The 22516-nt window shown below is 31.7% G+C and overlaps 1 protein-coding gene across 1 annotated transcript in view; it reads left to right on the forward strand.

Annotated features, from left to right (window-relative positions):
• Window positions 1-22516, forward strand: part of LOC117168761 (neuromodulin) — a 273474-nt gene that overhangs the window by 147191 nt on the left and 103767 nt on the right. Inside the window, exon 3 of the mRNA XM_033354514.1 lies at window positions 5180-5313. Within this exon, the coding sequence (XP_033210405.1) occupies window positions 5180-5313 (134 nt within the window). The remainder of the gene's footprint in view (window positions 1-5179; window positions 5314-22516) is intronic.

The following is a 22516-nucleotide window of genomic DNA, read 5'->3' on the forward strand; positions in this document are numbered from 1 at the left end:
AAATTTTCAAGTAGCATGTAATTAATTTGAGTTTTAAATCACTTTTTCATTGTTCAAGGTGGTTTTCCAACTTGTAAAACGTTTTTGATGACGAAGGGAGGGTATGTAGGATTTAGGGCTAGTTTGTCAGGTACGTGTGATATATTATCGAAGAGCAAAAAAAAGAGGAAAAAAATACTAGGCAGTCTGATAAGTATCTGAAAATTCTAAGAGATGGCATTATTATTCACTAATGTGAACCATTTTCGTCGAGCTTGATCCTTCAAATGACGCCTGTCAAAAATTCAGCCATTTATGTTTACGCATTTACAAGTTACAGCACTGAGATGCGACTAACCTCCGAGTTTTTTTAATATGGAAAAATCGGAGTTTCGAGTTTTGATCAAACACTACTATCTTCGCAAGAAAACGATATCTGAGACCAAGGCCAAGCTGGATAAGTATTACTTGGACTCTGCACCGTCGATTGGAATGATTCATAAGTGGTTTACCGAGTTTCGTTGTGGCCGTACGAGCACAGTTGATGCTGAACGATCTGGGCGCCCAAAAGAGGTCACTACACCAGAAAATGTCGAAAAAATCCATGATATGATGTTGAATGATCCCAAAGTGAAATTGAAAGAGGTAGCTAATGCTGTAGGCATATCATTGGAACGTGTGGGCAATATCGTGCATTCAGTTTTGGGCATGAAGAAGCTCTGCGCGCGATGGGTGCCGCGTTTGCTCACAGTAGACCAAAAACGAATTCGTGTGACAACTTCCCAGCAGAATTTAGCATTATTTCCGCGTAAGCCGACCAAGTTTTTGCGCCAACTCATAACCATGCATGAAACTTGGATCCACTACTACACTCCTGAGTCAACGCAACAGGCAAAACAGTAGGTTCAACCGGGCCAAAGTGCTCCGAAGCGTTCAAAAACGCAACAATGGGTCGGAAAGGTTATGGCCTCCGTATTTTGGGATGCACATGGCATAATATTCGTGGACTATCTTTAAAAAGGTAAAACCATAACCGGAGCATACTATTCATCATTATTGGACCGATTGAAAATCGAAATCGCCGAAAAACCACCGCATTTGAAGAAGAAAAAACCGCTTTATCATCACGAGAATTCGCCTGTTCATTCATGCTTAGTTGCACAAGCAAAATTGCATGAAATCGGCTTCGAATTGGTTCCTCAGCCACCGTATTCACCAGACCTGGTTTTTACTCAAATGAGGAGCTCATAGCTGAAACTGAGGCGTATTTTGGAGACCTTCCGATCGAGTACTTTTCGGACGGTATCAAAAAGTTAGAAAATCGTTGGACTCGCTGTATCGACCTAAAAGGAGAGTATTTTGAAAAATAAAACCGACTTTGGCCAAAAAAACGTCTCCATGTTTCATTTTTCAGGGACTTATCAGACTGCCTAGTATCAATTAACAGTGTTATCTAAGTTGTATTATTTGTTATGATTTTTCGTACATATATATGTTCTGCTGCCCACATTCACGTAGAAGGCTAGTTTTTTGAGGAAACGATAATGAGGGGGAAATTTTGAAGTCTAATGTAATTAATTTTGAGCTGTAAAGCATGTCTACATTTTTTAAGGTGATTTTTCAACATTTAAAACGTTTTCGTTCACAAGGGTATGTATGTATGACTTAGGGGTAGTTTTTTGGAAATGCATTATATATTATCAGAGAGCAAAAAAAAAAAGAAAAAAATAGCGACTAACAGTGTTTTCTAAGTTTTATTAATTTTTATGCTTTTTTCATACATATATATGTTACGCTACATACGCTCATGTGGAAGGGTAGTTTTTCGGGATAATTTAATAGAGGGGAAAATTTTCTAATCTCATATAATTAATTTGTTATTCTAAATCATGTTTACAATTTTCAAGGTAGTTTCCCATCTTTTAAAGCGTTTCTGATCACGAGGGGTAGGTATGTATGACTTAGAGGTAGTTTTTCGGGAACGTATTATATATTATCAGAGAACAAAAAAAAAGCAAAAAAATATCAACTAACAGTTCCTTCTAAGTTGAACTATTTTAATGCTTCTTTCATACATATATATGTTCTGCTGTACACGTTCACACAGAAGGGTAGTTTTTCGGGAAAATTATGAAGAGGGGGAAATTTTGAAGTGCCATGTAATCAGTTTGGAGTTCTAAATCATTTTTGCATAGTTCACGGTGGTTTTCTAACTTTTAAAACGTTTTTGATGACGAGGGGAAGGGATGTATGACTTAGGGATAGTTTTTGGGAAATTTATTATATATTATCGGAGAGCAAAAAAAGAGATAAAAAATATCAACTAACAATTTCTTCTAAGTTTGATTATTCTTAATGCTTTTTTCATACATATAAATGTTCTGCTGCATACTTTCACGTGGAAGGGTAGTTTTGGGGAAATTATAAAGAGGGCGAAATTTTCAAGTGTCATGCGATTAATTTGAAGCCATAAAACATGTTTTCATTATTAAAGGTAGTTTTCCCATCTTGAAAACGTTTTTGATCATAGGGGGTAGTTGTATAAAACTTAGGGGTAGTTTTTTGGGAAACGTAATATATGTGATCATAGAGCAAAAAAAAGCAAAAAATCTCAACTTATCGTTTATCGCATTATAATTATTTTTAGTGAGTCTTCGTAGGTGACGGCGCTGAGTGGACGCCCTACTAGCGCCCCCACCCGTTTCTCCGAAGTTTAAAGAGCAAAAAAAAATTTTTACGATAAAATTAGCAAAAAAAAGTCATAATCAACCAAAGGACTATACTCTTAAGGTATTTCAAAGTTTGGGGTACAGATCGGACCTCTAATTCGCAAAATTTTTAAATCAATAAAAAAGGTTTCAATTCTTGACCAAAATTACAAGCTGCTACAATCATTATTTTATTAATATGTTTTTTTTATAATTAATAACTTCTAAAGAGTATATTTTAAAAGAGTAAAATTATCATAACAAGTATATGGACAACTAAAATTGATATTTTATAGTATTATATTTTATAGTATATATCCAAACTAAAATTGATATTTAGAGAAGAAACTTTCAAGAAGCAGTTTCTTATTCATCTATCTTTTGAGTTCTAAAGAGAATTGTCTGGGACGATTTTTGGTTACTCCAGTAAACCTTAGATAACCTTGGGGCCAAAATCTACCTTCCATCTGGAGTAATGAAAACGGAAATGCAAATTACCTCCCGGTAATGCGTTCCCTTTGTTCGTGTGACTCGGTGATAAGGGTACCAACGCAACGGTTCAATAATGATGGTTTTGTCTTCGCAAAACTTTATAAAATTGGTCTAATTACCACCTTTGTCTTAAAATTCCATCGCAAAGAAAATTTCAGAGAAGGGCCTGGAAAATGTGTAGTCACTCTAAACTTTAAATGAACGTCTGTAACAAAAATTCCGTTAAAAGTCTCAAATACATTTAAATTTGCACAAATTATTATTTGAGACTAACAAATTAATTTAAAAGCAAATTGAATATCTATTAATCGAAAGTAAAATAAACTTTTTATTATAATGCAAAGTAAAAGCAATTTGCAAATAGCTGGAACCTGACACCCTATCGTATTTCTTTCATTACAATCGAATGGACTTGTTCAAGTTTAATGGTTAAGATAAATATTTTTGTTCTGAAAATAATTTACTTTTAAAACATCTTAATGCTTTAACGGATTCCTGTTAATTTGAAAAGGAGACGTGGAAAGGCTCAATGCAGAGGGAAAGAATCTGATCATTTGATGTAGACACGGAGTAATTAAATATCGATTTCCCGTAGCTCGCAACACAAAACAGATTTCACGTTCCCATTTTTTGCTGTATCTGTTTTCTCTACTAATCTACTACTTGTGGGATATAGGTGAGCCGATTTCAATCGCTTTCATATAAGCTTCATTTCACTGTTCTATTCTCGTTTAATTAGAGAAAAAGACAGCCATTTGCAAAATGGACCATTTTATGCCATTTTTTTAACATGTGTCATTCATTCAACAAGAATAATAATTATCCAACACACTTATAAAATGTGACAGTAATATGAAATATTGTCTTCAGTTTTTCAATTAAAGCTATAACTTAAGATAAAATTCACAGTAGTCATAGGGAAGGTTGAGTACGAGTGAGGCGCTAGTGCACATGGCACTTTTTTCAAAACACGGAGAAAAAAAATTGTTAAAATAAATTATTAAAACGTGCAGTTAATTTCTGCGTCAAGTAAAAGTGAATTTACAAATTTAATCCTTGGAGCTGTTAGAATAAATGTATAGCTCATAATCGCTAAATATTACCAAATTTATTGAAAAATTCCATCCTGCCGGTTTTTCAGAAATAGAACTATATAATCGAACATAATTTTTTTAATGTTGACATATTTACCATGAAACTTTAAAAAAATTTTTAATGAGATAGAAAAATCTGTATTTAAATTATTTTTGAAACCTTCTCGTCCTGATCACTACTCAACACTAAATTAAAATATGTAATTTTTCTTTTTCTCTATGCATATAGTAATTACTCTCGGTCTGTGGCGACGCCATGTCATCTTATTTTATATTACTCGATCGATTGTTATGGATGATTAGTGTCACTAGTAAGTACAAAAAAAATAATCTTGGGTACTATTTCCTGATTAAACCTAGCCAGCACTTTCAAAAATAGAGATCTCTTTCTTTCGAGATCATTATTTAGGTTTTTAAAAACGAGATCTTCATGCTGTCATTTTCAATGTAAACAAATGAATCTGGGTTCCCACCAGTAGTCTCATTTTCGTACCGCTCCAGACTTTGTTTTCTGAGTCTTATTTATTACCTGAAGTTAGCCCTGAAATAATACTTTTTTCCTGTGAGGTAAAGGAATTCGGTAGCCAATAGAAATACTTGTCGGCGAAAATTATACCTTTTGTTCCTAAAAATTTAATTAAGAGAAGCGGTTGTCCGAAAGATTCGCTCCTAAATCTTCGAAAGACCAGAACAAGAAACGAGCAAATTCGAAATTATGTGATGAAAGCGACCAGCTAAGTTTGTCAGAATCATAGCATTTCCATGCAAATAATTGAATTAGGAAATAAAGTTACAGTTTCCAAAACTCTACTACTACAAAATATGTAGTTAATAATTATTAGACTCAGAATTTAATTAATATTTGAATGATTTTATTTTTTGAAATGCTTTTCTTTATTATTCCAGAGCTCTCCGACGCAGCTACTAAAATACAAGCCTCATTCCGCGGCCACATGTCGAGAAAAGAAGGAGCAATCGGCGCAGTAGCCAAAACTGCGGAGGATTTTGTGGAGAATGCAGCCAATAAAATAGAAAAGACGGTGAGTGAAAAATGATACAAGAAAAATTTCCGTTATAAATTCTAATTTAACGACCTCAAAGGGATGTATCACATGCACACCGGGCAATTGACTTTTTGTAATTTTTAAAACAAATGTGAATATTCCGACCTTTCACATAATCCGCCGTCAACAGTACATCGAATGAGATAATCAAGTATAAAAGCCTATCGTCAATATGGTCAATAAATGAATCTTGCTGTTATCAAAAATACAACTTTTGAAATTATAAAAATATTTGTCGTCAAAAATATTGAGATCAACTGCTTTTAGCTATTAATGATACCAATATTATGAACATTGACAATGACAAAAACTTAGTAGCGACGGATATTAAAAATAAAAGCGTTTCCCGAAGGTTTTGACCTAACTTTTTAACTAGATTTTAACTTTAGCGTAAGAGGATTCTGGAGGACTCAGTGGTTTCGAGGTTAATCGAATACAGCGCTATATCAAGAGGTTATAACTTGCTAAAAGCCGGGTATCGTTTATTTTTGCACAATTTTTCCCGGTGAAGCAATAATTCTCACTTTAAAGTATTTCTCATTCTTGTTTCGGAATCTGACGAAAGATTTATGGCGCTTGATACTTATATCACGAAATGCAACACATACTTTATGCTTTCATACCTTTCTAACAGTAAATAAATTTAAACCATCGACGAAATGTGTGCATTGCATAATTTCGTATTTTTCGATAAAAATTGTATTAAGAATTTTAAACAATGAACCCACTGCTTCACGCTATAATAGCTGGAATATTAGTACATGCTAGCGGCACTCCGTATGGCACTTTCGTTTTTAATAATAACACAGGCTCCTAGCAGGCCAGGGACAAATTTCCTAGAAAATCAGGTTTTCTGGGTATGAAATTACCTTTCGCATTGAAATCGTCTGAAAACAGGTGCATGATATATTTATGTATTTTGATCATTTTAATACCAAGGGTAATTTCGTACCCAGTAAAGCTGATTTTCTAGGAAATTTTTGCGCCTAGGGAAAGCCCCAGACGTGCTTGTTGAAAACTATTAGAAGCTTCTTATTCGGCAGACCAAAATCCATAAATATATCCTACCTAACCTGTTTCCAGACTATTCTAATATCAAGGGTAACTTCATACGCGAAAAATCGGATTTTCTAAGGAATTTTCCGCATCTAGGGAAAAACATATAGATATCATACTCTAGCCTCTCGCTCAAAACACTTTTTTTCAGGGTCTGTGCGGAGAAAAATTGCAGGAGATTAATTCACAACACTACTCCTTGATTTTGTTAAGCCCTTGCTTTTATAGCATAGGTCTCGAATTTTCAGGCGTTAGGTCACGCTCCTTTATTCTCAGGTCTCGAATTCTATGCTTTTAGATCACGTATAGTCCGATACTTTGAATTCCTTAAAAATTATAGCTCTAAAATCACGCGCTTCCGTGTATTAATCTCTTGAAAGTTCTCTCCGTGTGTGTAATAGATTTTCTGCACTAGAGTTTCTTAATAGAACGGATGAACAAAGTAAAAAATTGGTACTGGGAGCCGCAAAATGTGATTTGAGCGACCAGAGACACGTACGCTATCTGTTAGATGGTCTGAATTAGGAATACCAGAAGCAGTCAAAGTCAACCAATGGATATTAGCCGCATATTTCTAGAAATTACGAGAATGCGGTACGGAGTACCGCCTAGGGTGTGGTTATGGGTTAAGAATAATTTAAAATATATTATATATTAGTAGATTATGAAATGATTAATTAAAAATAGATTAGTATAAATGAAGAAATATTTGATAAAATTCCCCGCACGCGTTCATACTTTCATAGAATTGTACCCTCTGATCTTTGATTCAACACATGAACAACGTTTTCCACCATTTATATATTTTCCAATTACAGACAAATGGTGTTCTATGATATCATAAATTGCTGTTTCACGTGGCAGAAAATATATCAGAAAACTGCTGACTGGCAAATTAAAGTTTGTGTTCTGTTTAAATGACTTACTTTAATTAATTCCTAATTTATATTATAATTTTTGTTTCTTGTTTATTGTATAATAGTTGTTTATTTTACCTGAAGAATTTTCTGTCTGTTAAAATCAATTGAATATTTCAATCTTTAAAATCTACATATGAAAGTCGAGGCCGTCCATTTTTTGTATTGCAATTCACAGGATAAGTGGTAGAAAAAAATATTCTTTCCATGAGATTAGTAAATCCTATACAATTCACATAGCACCTATGTTCACTCTGTGAATAGCATCTCTAAGACGTTGGAGAGGCCCTACTTGACCTGCTTGACCTGCTGTGCCTTTCACGTGCCAAGACTAATCAAGTTCAGAAGTCTTCAAAATAATATTTCTTGCGTAAGAGCTAAAGAGCCTTAAAAAGTAAATTATTGAATATTTCCGAATTTTGGAAAATCTATTGCATTAAAGGATCCTGAAAGAATATCTGGGACTTTATTTATATTTTTCTTAACGTTGACCTCATTCTGAGACAAGGTGAAAGTCAGTGCTTGAAAAAGGAGGCCGAAAACCCCTATTTTCTGGGATGCTTTGCCCTGCAACTATTAACAAATTTGTTTAGGATAATAGTAACCATATTATTCAATTGAAAAGATTTTAAGCTTTTAGTTTCTTTTTATTAAGTAATTCAAAGATTTTTTCAGCGAGTTTCGGTCAAAAGAGTAAGGGGTTTCGACTTTTGGCCCTGACTTTAGTATATGTTTACCTTTGGGTTGATTACATTACTTTTTTAGTTTGTTCTTACATTCACTCCATTGTCCAATTCACCTCCCTTTAATTGTTCTTCTTTAGACAAAAAAGACAGGCGAATCTGGCAGTGAAGAGAAAATGGACATGAAAATGAAGTGAAAAAATACATTCGCGACTCAAATGAAAATAGACTATAGTATGCAGGTTCTAAAGAATAAAATACGCTTACTTGAATTTTATTTCAAATTTTATTATTTTGAAAAATTGAAAAATTGTGTCTTAAAATCTTCTACATCAGTAGAATAGAGAAAAAAATTTCACCTACTTAAAAGCCATTATTTTTTTGATGACTATCAAATTACAGTATTTTCAAATTCGGTATTAAAAGATTTATTTCGTGTGTATTATATTCAAGAATCTCGATAATTTTGCTCGTCTTGTTAAAGGTCAATTGTTAATTTTTCTAAGGTATTATACGGATGAATTCAGAAAAAGAGCTATCCATGCGAAGAACAATTGAAGATGCTCCAACTTCATGTCGATCAACTGAATGCGTGTGAGAGTGTCTAACCTATTGGACCTCTCTGTTCTTTCATACTTTCAGGGCTCTATTTCATAAACGAAATAGATAAAAATTCTGAAATTTTCACAGGATCTCTGTATTGCGTCCTGCTACCGTGTCTCAGTTTTTGAAAAAAACTGTCAGGACCGATTAGGCGTAATGCTAAAATATGTTACATTTTCAATACTTTGGGATAGGCCTTACGTGCATAAGATGCGATTTTGGATTTTACTTATCTCAACTTCGAAATGGTCAGTCCTTTTCTAACTAAACCGAACTTTAGATAACGCTATAATAAATATACAGTGCTAATTTAAAAAAAAAATCGCCGAAAACAATTTTATCTGTATAATACCTTAATTCCGCATTCAATTTCCAAGACTTCTAAATTCTGGTATCCAATTATTGGAACTTAAAATTTGCCACTCTTCCGTTTCCACTGTTAAGAATTGATTAATTGGTTTATTTAAAATATTACATTTATGTTGATTTGCGGGAAATTAAGTTGTGAATTTTTAAATTTTAAATAGAATAAGAAAGTAAAATTAAGTAGTATAACAAAAGTTGCGCAGTTGAATTTAGAAACTCGATCTACAATTTAAGTAACGCCTGCACAACTAATATTGATTACGTGATAAAGGACATTAGAAATGAGATAACAGTCAATGTGCAAATTAGAAAGAGAATGTTATAACTCATATGAATAATTCATGCGTGCTTTGGCTCGAAGTGCATTTCTGATAGACGTGAGTTTCCGGTTTGATTGTCAAGCAGGTTGATTTGACCCAACTATGCAAAATGGTGTCGAGCTTAACTAAAAACGACTGGTATGGGACTTTCTGAATTTTCGATAATCGGATTACCGTACAAAATGTAGTGGTAATACCCGTTCACAGTCTAACCAAAAATTATTTAAGAAAAAGAAAGTCAAGCTCTCGACTATTCTCAGACACTGTTCTTAAGGTAATAAGTTATTCAAAACTTTACTTTTTCGAGAGAAGCAAGTTGCATTCAAATAATATATGAATCAAGGATAAAAAAAGGTCTTCATATGCTTTTTATACATTTCAGAATAAAACATAAAGATATTATTTTAAGTTTTAAGATGATAAAAAAAATTAGTTTCGAAACTGAATACGCACACTAGTCTCCTAATATATCAAAATCCTAATATTCGGCAAGTCCTCCCTGCATACTCTGTCACGAAAAACAGAGTTCTGCGCGAGGTTGAAGAGAGCTAAAGCCTCTTTAATGCTCTCGCAGAACTCTATTTTTCGTATTGAGGGAGGACTTGCCGAGTATTAGGATTTTGCCTCGGGCTCCAAGAAAAAATATTCAAAATCGGATATGATTTAGAGATCGCCTATTGGAGTTTTGTTTTTCTTTATGATTTTGTTGTTGTTGTTTTTATGTTTTCAGTCTCTTTAAAATGCATGCATTCAATTTTCCTCTATGTTATACAAATATCGAATCTCTGCCGTTGCTGTTGTTTCACTAATGGATGATGTTTAAAAAAACGATAAATCAGTGTTGTACTAAACAAACTGATCTAACAAAAAAATATAGAACAAACTAGTTAGTATGTTTTTTCAAAAGATAGTACAATGTTTTACTGAATACACTTCTCTGATCAACAATATAGTCCAAATCTTGTATGTGTTTTTGGGAAAGGCAGTACAGCATTGCTGTAAATATACTACCCAAACAAAAAACATACACTGTGTGTGCCACATTACCCGATGTTCCACAATACGCTACGTGCCATACTGTGCCGTGCGCTAGATTTCCATGTGTTTCATATTGTCCTGTATATACTTCCCTAACTAAAAACATAGACTCTATGCGCCAAATTAACTCATAGGACATATGAACTCATGTGAAATATAGCTCCAAATGTCATATTACCCCATGGCATTTTTTTGCATCTCTAAAAACATACACCCACAATTGTGACTCTCCCAATCTTTCTAAAAAAGATAGTAGAATATTGTACTGAAAACACATGCCCAAAGTTTGTATAATATATGTTTACACAAAAGACAATATGCATATAGAACTTGTAAACCTAACCGAAAACTTGTGAATAATTTCATGTAAATTTTTAACTGATTTGTTAGGACAATTATAATTTTCTTCTTGTTTCACTTTTTTTTTGTAAAAAGTAACTACTTTTAATTTACTTATTGAATTTTGTAATTAAAACACCACATATGTCAAATTCTTATAGAAAAATGTTAAATAAGTAAGATTAAATTTTTTATTTTCTTTAAGCGTTTTTCATTAAAAATGAAATGAAATGATTGAAATGCAAAAATAGATAATTATATGCATATAAAAATTTAAAATATGCATTTTCAAAATAAGAAGAAAATAAAAACAACAAAAAATAAAAAACAAGACAAAACTCAAATAGGATTTTGAGTTTTTTCTTTTTAATTTGTTGATTAGCAAGACAAAAATTGGGATAACATGAGTATTCAGTTTTGAAAATCATTCTTTTTACGTTCAAAATAATTCACCCTGATGTCGAATTTAAAAACCTAAGGGTTTAAATTAAAAAATTGTCTTATACTCCATGTTTTGAAGTCTATTTATGAGAGCAGGATACTAACCGATTCCCAGCTCTCATAATAGTATATTGTGTACCTAGGAGGTAAACATTCTTTTTATCCGAACGTGATTTTTAAAACATGCGAGGATTAAAAGACTCTTGCCTCCGTTGTATAAATAAAGATACTTTATGTAACAAAGATATGATTTACAAGTTTATTACGTTTGACATTTGAGGATAGGTTGATGCGTTCAATAATCATACAGGGGCGACAGCGAATGCTCGAAACTGCTTCATACATTTTTTTCAGACGAAAAGTGTATAATTGAAGAAAAATCATAAGGGATAAGCGTAGAATTTGCGAGATCAACAAAACTCGCAAAGAATATGAAGTTAAAACGTTTTTTCCTGGTCAGTGCAAGCATTCAGATAAACGCCGCATATTGTGGATCTATATATTTAGACAAAGGTTAGCAAAGCATAAAGATTCGCGAATATGAGCTTGAATCAGTTAATCGAATTATCCAGTACGTCAAAATGTCAATGTCTAACCAACATATTCAATGATTTCAATAAGCAGACTCAATCCAGCGAACTCAAGCGATTATTAATTCTAATGCAGTCAGCGAACTAATCTTGGTAATACCTCAATCTTACTCAATGGGGCTTAAATAGTCGATAATGTTAACTTTTATTCAAAATTGAAATTTACATTAAAAACGTTTGCTACGGAAGGATTTCACTTTTATTGTTATCTTTATCATTATCACATTTATTAATGACTATAATGACTTTATACTTTTTATTATACAGAAGCTATATGGAAACTATATTGAGATGTAGGATTGAGGGATTAAAACGGTATCCCCAAAATGAATGATAGTAGGTCTTGCGTTAGTTTATCTGCAAGTTTACATCAGGTAAGTATTTCATGAGAAGAGCTTTCATGAATCTTAGTTCCAAAACCCTGTAAATACATCTAGTCGAAAAGTCACAATTGTTCTAAATTCAGCCAAGTTTGGAGGTACGGCGGAATTAAGTCTAACCAACTGCTATGAGAAACTTGTAGCTATCACTTAATTTAGATTATCCTTATATGCAATTAGCTTAACGAACTTCAACTGACTAAAAAGTTTCACCAAAAGTACAACAATATATTTGTTATAAAGAAGTGTATAAGTTTTCCAAAAAAGACGGAAATAAAAAAAGACTTCGATAGACATAAAATTCGTGATAGTTTCTCTAAATCAATCATTTCCTTAAGTTCTCTTTTATTTTCGAAAAAAATCCTGTTATAAGTAATAAGATTATTAGTTAACGCAATTGAATTCGAATGCAACATTTACATGACTCATAATCTTTGTTGAATCTGCTCAGACATGAAATCTGGTTAAAGATCTAGTCTACTTATATTTCTCCAAGTTTTTCTATTCTTGAATTTTTTTACTACCCTCGGTTGAAATCAATTTTTTTTCTTAACTTGACGTAATTTGACAAGTTTCATTTTTAAATTCTGGAACAGAGAAGTTTTAATTGAAAAATTATGAAAAATTTGTTGGGTGTGGATCTCAAAATGATGAAAATTGATTTGTAAGAGATGTCTCAAATATTTACAAAAAAACTTTTTTAAGAAATAGGGGTCTGTATGCAAAGGATTAATGACTTCATATTTTAAGACAAAAATGGCTCTTTTTTCCGTTAAAAAGAATATTGTTTACTTGAGAGCCGTTAAGAACTAATGTAATAAATCATGTCAAACTATTGTGGGTATTGATTTTCAAACAAACTGAACAGACATTGATCAAAATTTAATTCTTTTTAAGGTTTATTCTTTTTAAAAAACTAGTAAAAAGTGAGAACTAATTTTTATGTCTTACTTTTTTAAAATGACAAGTTATTTCATGTACAAAATAATTTAATTTCAATGAGATATTGATACAGTGAAAGTCTTCAATAACCCTTCATTCTATAGCCCTTCCGAGAATTGAAGCCGAGCCAGAGGTAGATATAACAAGTGCTGCGTGGGGTCGCGGGGTCTGCAGTTGTCACTGAGGCGTGCACTGACGCGTGAACAAACAAAAGCGGAACGGGCTATAATGAGTTGGTTCCCACCCACCGGCATCCCTAAAATCGGCGTTGTAGAAGAGTTTCACTGTACTTTCTTTTAAAACAGAATTATTTGTTTTAATTTAAATATGTCACATTAATTTTAACATTTTTTCATTAAAAATTCTTTTTGCCATTCTTAGCGTTGTATTTAATGTTTTCTGTAACGAATTATGTTATTAAAAATCTATCAGGTGTTATTTTTTCAGTAATCCTGTCATAAATGTAAAAATTTGGTCCCAGGAATTGAGGTTCCTGAAATAATATTTGTCATTTGAAACTAAAATAATCATGACATTTCAATTCAGAAACTTTGAACTGAATGTTAAGTTAACCTCTATACAAATTTAAAAAACTTTAAAACTTTTCAAAAAATCTTAAATTTGAATACCATCAAGATTTTTAAACGACGTAATTTTGATTTTTCAAGTGTTTAAACCTTATTTTCAAGTATGTTTCATAATTTTATATCTTTAGAATGAAAAATGTATATAATAAAGGTTTGAAACATCGAAAATATAACATTTTTATATTTTAATTGAATTAAAACGTTAAATTTCGATTGTTTTGAAAAATTGGAATAACTCTGGAAATAAATAACATTTTTTGAGTTTCTTAGGCTTATTTTAACGGTTAAATGTACTAGTATTTTTCAAAAATATGAAGCTATTCTCAGATTATTTACCCTGTGTAAATAATTATATTTTGCACATTGCCTCGCAAGTAGATGATCACTTTACAGTAAATCCTACACAGAAAAAGTTAGAAATTCAATTTTGTTTCGGGTCATTTTCTGATAAACTCATTTTGAACCTCAGTTATTTACACTCTCTAAATCAATGTAAAAACTGACAAACAGTTGAATTGCGCTTAAAATTCATACTGCGCAATGTGAACTAATCATAGTTGAATTTTGTTTCAGTACATTTTAAAGCCGTTTCCTTGTTCAAAATGCAACATTATTTTTCTCTGTGCAGGTACATTTTTTATCTCAAGTTTTATCAAAGCATTACAAACGGCTAACAGCTGCATGCAAAGTTTGAATGTGGTTTTGTTTCCACCTCCATATAAAATATATTTGACGTGGGATTTACACCTTCATTCCCGACTTTATATGTATTCGCAACCTTTTCCGGTGTTTTTATCCAACTTCAGAAAATAAATATCTCTGAGATTTACTGTGTTCACTAGTCCTGCATTACTTGAAAATTTTATTTTATGGCTAAATAAAATTTACTGCAGAACTTGAACAAGTACAAATTTTGCAAGAAAGAAAAGTGAATCACAAAAACAATAACGAAGCAACGTGACACATTTGCCTCATTTTCTTCTAGTCTGCCGCTAAACGCTGCTAAAAAGACTGGACAGTAATTTATTACGTACTAGAGTGACGCATAAGCAAGGAAGCTCGGTAACGAAGCATCGTAATATTTTGCCGACAGTTTGCACATTGCACAATATATCAAGGTACTTTAGTACATTTGAGAATGAAACTTGTCGAGTTGTGCCAGTGAACTAATTCGCTTCATCCGCAGTTACTTCAGCCCATTATTTTTCTAAGCTCCGTTTCGTTGAAACGATTTCTGAGCAGTAAAGCTTCCAAACTCCTATTTGTCTCGAAATCTGACTGGCCTTGTCAATATTGGAACATTACTCATTCGCGATGTATAGAGGCACAGTGGGCAATGTGCAAGCCTCAGGCAATCAATAAGATTAGAGAACAGCTTCGTATAAACTGACAAGCACAGGCTCAACACTAGACAAGATGCCTCTTAGGGTTATGTTTAAATGCACTTAAGCGGACTGTGAAACGTTGCTATAGATTATTGATGAGTTTGGGGACCAAGATAATTAGAAATTAGGATCCATAATACTGAAATGAAATTATAGATCATAAAATGATTAATGAATCTTTAGTCTTTATTTACTGAGAAAAATATTGATTTTATTTAAATAAACAGTTTATTTTATTGCACTTTATTTTATTTTAAAAAATGTTTATTTGAATAAAAAAATAATTTAAGTTGTAAAATCTATGATTGATATAAACAAAAGTTTGTTCGAACCTGTATCAAAGAAATAATATTTTGGAGTTTAAAAAACAATTTTTTTAATGACAAAAAGAGATATTTCGGGTTCCAATTGTATGGAAAACTACGAATTTTCCCCGACGTTTCGTGAAACTTACAGATCACTTCTTCAGGGCTATCCTTAAACTGAAGTTTCGGGTTATGTTGCCCTTATGTATAATCTCTACGATTACTGTAATTGGCCAGAGCGCCCCCCCCCCCACCAGTATCCATATATGGAGACTGGTCGCAGCTTATTGTCTGATGAAGTTCATTATTGGAACCCAAAATATTTCTTTTTATCATAATCATCGTGAAAGAATTAAATCTATGATTAATTTGTCTAATTTTAACCAATTTTGCGTGAATCAGAAAAAATTGGTTTAATACGCCCAAAAATAGCCTTGCATTTTTTTATGTATTTTATATAGGGTGAATTGAACAGAAGCTTCTGATTAGGATAACTTGTTCAACTTTCAATAAAATGTAATTCCCATATAGAGAGTGTTAGCTTTTGACGGAATAAAAAAGGCTGCTTTTTAGTAAAATTCAAAGTTATGCTATGGTGGCGAAAATTCGCATTTTTTGTCATTTTCGACCAAATTTTGTCAAAATTAATTAGCAACGCAATTGTATCAGCATGAATAAATTATCGTGACACATTCTATGAGCGAAAAATAAAGTGGTATAATGAAATAGACTTAATTCAGAAACAAATAAATAATTGTGGCTGATACCATTTTTGAAGGCCACATTTTTTAGAATTTGTTTTGATTTCTAGTAATCATTGGTAACTTGTCAACAGCATCATATTTTTTCAAGAGTTGTAAAATCAATCTTATTGGCAATTTTGTGGGCATCCATTTTTTTCAAAATTGAAATATTTATGCATCACTAATTTATTCCCACTAATACAATTACTTTACTAGTCAATTTTGACAACATTTCCCTAAAAATTACAACAAAAATCTACATTTTCGAAGTTATATCAACAGCCATTTTGTAATTTCAGAAAATTGGTTGTTTACACACAGAAAAAAGCTAGGCTTATTTTTGCTGCGTTTTATTTTCTCAGGTCTTGCTTCAGTCCTCGTTCATTGCTAACCTCAATTATGTAAGTTCAACCCAAAAGTGCTTGCACATCTAGTTTATCTTTTGCACATGTTTCGGGGATGCCCCTCGGTTATGTTAAGCCGATAAAGAAAAAAATAGTTCTAAGCGTTTTTGAGAAAAACAATTTTCTTATATTTAGTGATTAAAAAGCTTATTATTTTCAAAAAGAATCCGAAATGTGAATAGCAGTTCATGGGTCAAAATTATTGCACTTCTTGAAAACTATGAAATCATATCCTTACTAGTTGTATATCTTGTGTATCTTAACCAATCTTCTCCAGACAATAGAATAAATAAATTGAAATAGTTTGAAACAGCATGTATTTTAACAAATTTTATTATTTAAGATTGTTTAAATGTTTCTTTTTGGTTCGATAACAATGTAAATGATATGTTCCATGAGAATAGTAGTCTTAATTTAAAATTGTTCTACTTCCTGAAACCTATAAAAGTATACTCTTATCAGACGTTTAGCCAGTGTGTTTAAACCAATTTTTGAGAAACAACAAAATAGACAAAATAGACTTAAATATCATTTACACTGAAAATGTTACTGAACTAGGAACAAACGTTTTAAAAAAATCATTGCTTTTTTAAACTAAATGTTATTGTAGTCGATTTTTATCCACTTTTTTATTTTTTTTGCAAAAAGGAGGAGAGCCCATAAGGCCACATTTCGGCCTCCTTAAAAATTGGTGCTAAAATGGATTACATTACTTCCTTAGAACCTTGGAAGTAATATTGAGTCGATTCGAATCTAAATGGAAGCAATTGGACTTTCTCATGTTGCAGTATATGTATCTTCTTTTGAATAAAAGAACACTATGAATCATCGTTCTTCTGTTGTATGTCAATATGCACATATGTATTTCAATAGACCACCAAGTTCTTCCATTCAGATAGGAATGACTACATATTACTTCTCACGGTATATGAATGTCACTTTATTCACTTTAAACCAATTTTGAAGGGGATCAAAAAGTGGCCTTGGAGGCCTTCCTTCTTTGTTTAAATATACAAGATGAGCATCCGGTAAGGGAATATTTTTATCAAATTTTGGAAGAGAAACGATTTTGAACTATGTACTTCTGTTGACTAATCGTTGAAAATTATGCTTCTTCCATTTTAGAGGTGAAACCCAATTTTTCTTTATACTGAACGTCAGGTACCTTAAAAATATCATATAAGTGTTTTTCACACTACTACTATACTAAAAACAAATGTTTAAAAAAATAAATTATCGAAGTTTGTTAAATAAATACTATTTTAGTCGATTTTTTCATTTTTTGGGAAGATTGGTTAAAATACACAAAATAAATATCAATCGATAGTATATTTTTATAGACTTCAGCAAAGGGACAATTTTGAACCATGAGCTGCTATTCGTATTTTTCGTCGTTTTCGACAAAAGTGCGATTTTGAATCGTTAAAAGTGAAAAAATCGTTATTCTCAAAAAATTATTAGTACGATTGGTACGATGTTTCTTATGGCCTAAACTAACCTAGGGGCATTCTCGAAACACATACAAAATAAGAACTGGATGTGCAAGTACTTTTTAGTTGCACTTAACCGAGGCTAGCCGTGAGTTCATTAATATTTGAGAAGTTTATCTCAGAAGCTTTTGCTAATAAGACAGAAAAATAAGACCGATCCCGTGGTTCTAAGGTGACTATCGCAAAAACTAAACAGAATATTAAGGCAACATTTTTTTTAGTATGGATTTTTAACTATTTCAAAGTGGTAGGTTATTATGGTGAAAATTAATTTTTATGAATTCTTGATAACAGTTAATATTTTGGTTGAAGGTGAAATAGTTTCTTCAGTAAGAGATTTCAGTAAACTCCGTCAAATACTTGGTTAGTGAGTTTGCAATGGATGATTCATGCACATGGCACATCCTTTGAATATCCATGAACCCCAGATATAGGTAGACTGCAACGAATGGATTCATTTTTTAGAGTATGTAGATGATATACTCCCAGGGGATTTCTGCAAACTCTAGTAATTAGAGATATGACACTACTGTAATAATTTTGTAACAAACAGCGAAAAGTTTTAATTCATTTCTTAAAATGAGAAATGATTTTAAATAGGGTTAGAACTTCATGTCGGGTGGTTGTATATTTACTCGGATACTCGCGGACCCGAGATCACGGGAATAACTCAAGTACCCGGGTGATAAAAAAAAATTCGGGTACCCGGTTACACGGATAATCGGGTAATACCTGGGCATACGGGTACATAACGCATTTTTCTGGATTTTAAAAATGTCTCATTCGAAATTAAGTTTCAAATGCAAAGAAAACCAAAAATAAATGCATTATGATTTCATAAGCTTTATTTGAGAAACAAATGAAGTAACCAAAACGTCAGAACGCTCGTATTAAATGGTAGCTTACTGATGACGTTGAGTTTTGGTATAAAAATATTTCGCTGCAAATATGATACTTTATGACATATGTTATCTGACATTTGTGGTCATATTTCCTTTTGTTTCACTGTATTCCTGACACCCGAAAATTAACCGAATACCCAATATTTAGGTTATAACCCGGATACCCGACATTTAGGTTATTAACCGAATGCCCGAATAATACTCGTGCCACTGGGTAGTCGCTCGAGTACTCGGGTCATCGGTTATTGGCAAAGTCAGAGCCCTACTTTTAAAAACTCATAAAGTTCCAAGACTTTTAAGAAGGAAAAATTTTATATGATATAAGCTATAAAACTTGATATACATTTTTATTATATGAAGGTTTATAAATATGATTGCTTTTAGTTTTTCACATTAAAAATTAAAAGCTTTTAAATGTTGAACTTTTTTAATTTGTATATCGAAAATTCTAGACTTAACTTTTAATTTGATGGCATAAAATTTAAAAAGCCTTCAAACAATATTAAAAGCACTCCGTAGATGCAATAAAGGTAACTTAAAGGATAGATCTTATTATCTGAGGTAAAGCTGAAACATGTTTTCTAGCAAATGAGATTTTAATTGCATTACGTGAATGGCGGGCAATAACTTTTTTAGAATGTCTTTTACCTTTTCTCCACGGTGTCATGACTTGCGCCGCAGAAACCTATAAAATAAGAATATAAAATAATTAATCAAATGTAATGCTTACAATTCATTTTATTGAAACGATAAATAAGATTTTTTATTAATCGATTATTGTGCAGTTATTAAATGAATGCTTCCCAAAATTTCAATCTGCAATTTAATGTGGTATTATTTGCACTTACAACGAATGTGGATAAAGTAAAAAGTGAACACGATCTAAACTACTTTTATGTTTGTATGTAATTCCTAATTAAAGTTAGACACTTATGTTGTTACTCAACGTAATCTCCAAGCTCTGCGGCTTAAGGTTTTTTAATTTACTAAATTAATTTTGAAATCCAACACGACATGTTGGTATACCAGTTTGGTAAATTTTCAAAACTGTAGTTTTTTCAAGACTTTTTGGAAAATATCATGCGCTTACCTACAGTTTCCCATGCTCTCTAGCAAACCTGTAATATGTTAGTGAAACTTTGAATTCGTAGTGAAAAACCTGGTATATAAAAAAAAATTTAGTTTCCTGGTATTTCATAGAATAAAAGATGCCCACAAACACGTACTGAAAGGATTACGTTACAGAAAATTATCTCAACTTTTATCGAGCAAAAAATGCATAATTCAGTACGCAAAGAATATATATATTCTTTGCGTACTGAATTACGCATTTTTTGCTCGATAAAAGTTGAGATAATTTTCTGTAACGTAATATAATATAAAAGAATTACTTTCTTGGAAAGCCTTTATTCAGTTATAAAATAGAATTGCAAATTTGCCTTTATGTATTGGCTATTAGTGAATTATGAGATTGGCTTTGCTTCCCGCAGGGAGAACTTAATTCCATTCCAAGTCAGGACGTCATTCAAAGGGAAAAATGCTAACAGTCAAGCTTTTCTTGTCTGTATCGATACAGATTGATTCCTCTCGAATCTGTACGCGACTGCACGTAATATATTTGATAATGAATTAAGTAGAAAAATTAAAAATAAATCTGACCAGGTTTTCAAATCAAATTAAAAAGCGTGGAGGGTTTTTTAAGAGAAGGATACACTCAAACTTCTGTCTACCTTCTCAAAAATATTAACAATGAGTTAGAAGTTTGGGTACACTTTGTCTTAAATAAAGATATCAAAGTAGTTTCAATACTGATCTTATTTCAGGTACTGTGTAGACGTACCGAAAAAAGCAGGCTAAATTTCGGTACAAATAGCCCATTTTTTGGCTCCCCTATTCGTACCGAAAAAATCTGGCTATTTGTACTGTAATATCCGTACTTTAATTTTGATGATAAATAACACAAATCTAACAAATATCTTTTCAACTCTTGAGGGTTACTTAAAGGAATTTATATAGAGAATCGACTTAATGTATCTATATTTTAGAGATCGTTAAAATTAACGGCTTGAACAGGGAAAGCCGAAGGGTATCTCTCTAAATCTACAGTGTCACTTTTATAGGAAATAAACGCTTTAATGTATATAGTAAACGAGTTATTTTACTTGAAATTTTTTGTTATACGTTATGGACCGGTAATATTCCATTAAACTGCTTCGACATTTATTGTCGACATGAATCTAAGGTTTTCATAGGGACATGTGTCCGGAAATATTCCCTTAAAAAGTTAGAGAGTAGGTCAAAGTTTGACTCTGAGCTAGGATCCAAGTACGACCCACAAAGCAATTATGGGCAAACAAAATGGTTACAATGTTTCATTTCCTTCCGGTCGACTAGGTGCGTTTTTCTTTGTCTCGGTTGTCGGGTACTTGTCTGAATAAATACTGCTAACGGCACGGTTCCAAGTTGATATTTATATTGTCACACATGAGGGTGATTACACTCTTCAAAATTCCTGCATCTATTCCATGTTATAATGTGGAAAGACAATAATAAAATAATATTTCTTCAAGAAGGATGTATTTTTCAGATAAAATTTATTATAAAAACTACACAGAAACAAGATAAGGCTTTATTTTATAAAAAAATAATAAAATAAAATAGAAATGGTAATTTTCTTCACTTTAAAATTTAACAATTGATTTTTTTTTCAAAACACTACACTTCAACTACTACCACTTGGCGTTTTCCGTTCACTGCGGGGTTGAAAAAGCTTTAAAAGTAAAAAAAATATGTGACATATAAACATTTTAAATGTATTTTTAATGCAATTATTTTTAAATACGAAAACTGCCATGTCCTAATTATTTTTAGTTTAAAGAACTGTATGGCTTCAAAATATTTATTTTTCAAATTTGATACTTTTCATCCTTCATTTTTTGAAATGACTGAAATGAGTTCATAATTATTTACAATTCGCGGTAACTTTAGTTTCCTAAACTTTAAATGCTTTCAAATAAAAAAATTTCAACCTGGACCTTGTTTAAAAAATTCAAACTTTTATTTTAAACTTGTACCCATCCCAAACGCTTTAAATTTTATATTAGCTAATTTTAAATCCATTTGAATAAGAATTCTGTAATTATAAAAACTTCCAACTTTACAATATTTAATTTTAAATACTTTAAAATAAAGCGAAATTAGTGACAAGCTGTGACTAATTATCCTAAATAAAAACTTTTAATTATTAGTTATTTTCACTAATTTAGATTTTGACCAATTACATTTTTAAGAAAATAACTTCTTTATATTCTTAACGGATTTGCACGATAAAAAACTGTTCAATTTAAAACGTTAATAAATTGAAATAGACCAATTTGAATGGTCAAAGTTTTGAAGTTTTCAATGTTATGCTATACAAATTGGAAATTCAAAATTCATCAATTTTTAATCGATTATTGTGCAGTTATTAAATGAATGCTTCCCAAAATTTCAATCTGCAATTTAATGTGGTATTATTTGCCCTTTCAACGAATGTGGATAATGTAAAAAGTGAACACGATCTAAACTACATTTGTGTTTGTATGTAATTCCTAATTAAAGTTAGACACTTATGTTGTTACTTAACGTCATCTCCAAGCTCTGCGGCTTAAGGTTTTTTAATTTACCAAATTAATTTTTAAATCCAACA

This window comes from Belonocnema kinseyi, chromosome 3 (genome assembly GCF_010883055.1).
Source record: "Belonocnema kinseyi isolate 2016_QV_RU_SX_M_011 chromosome 3, B_treatae_v1, whole genome shotgun sequence".
Lineage (NCBI taxonomy): Eukaryota > Metazoa > Arthropoda > Insecta > Hymenoptera > Cynipidae > Belonocnema > Belonocnema kinseyi.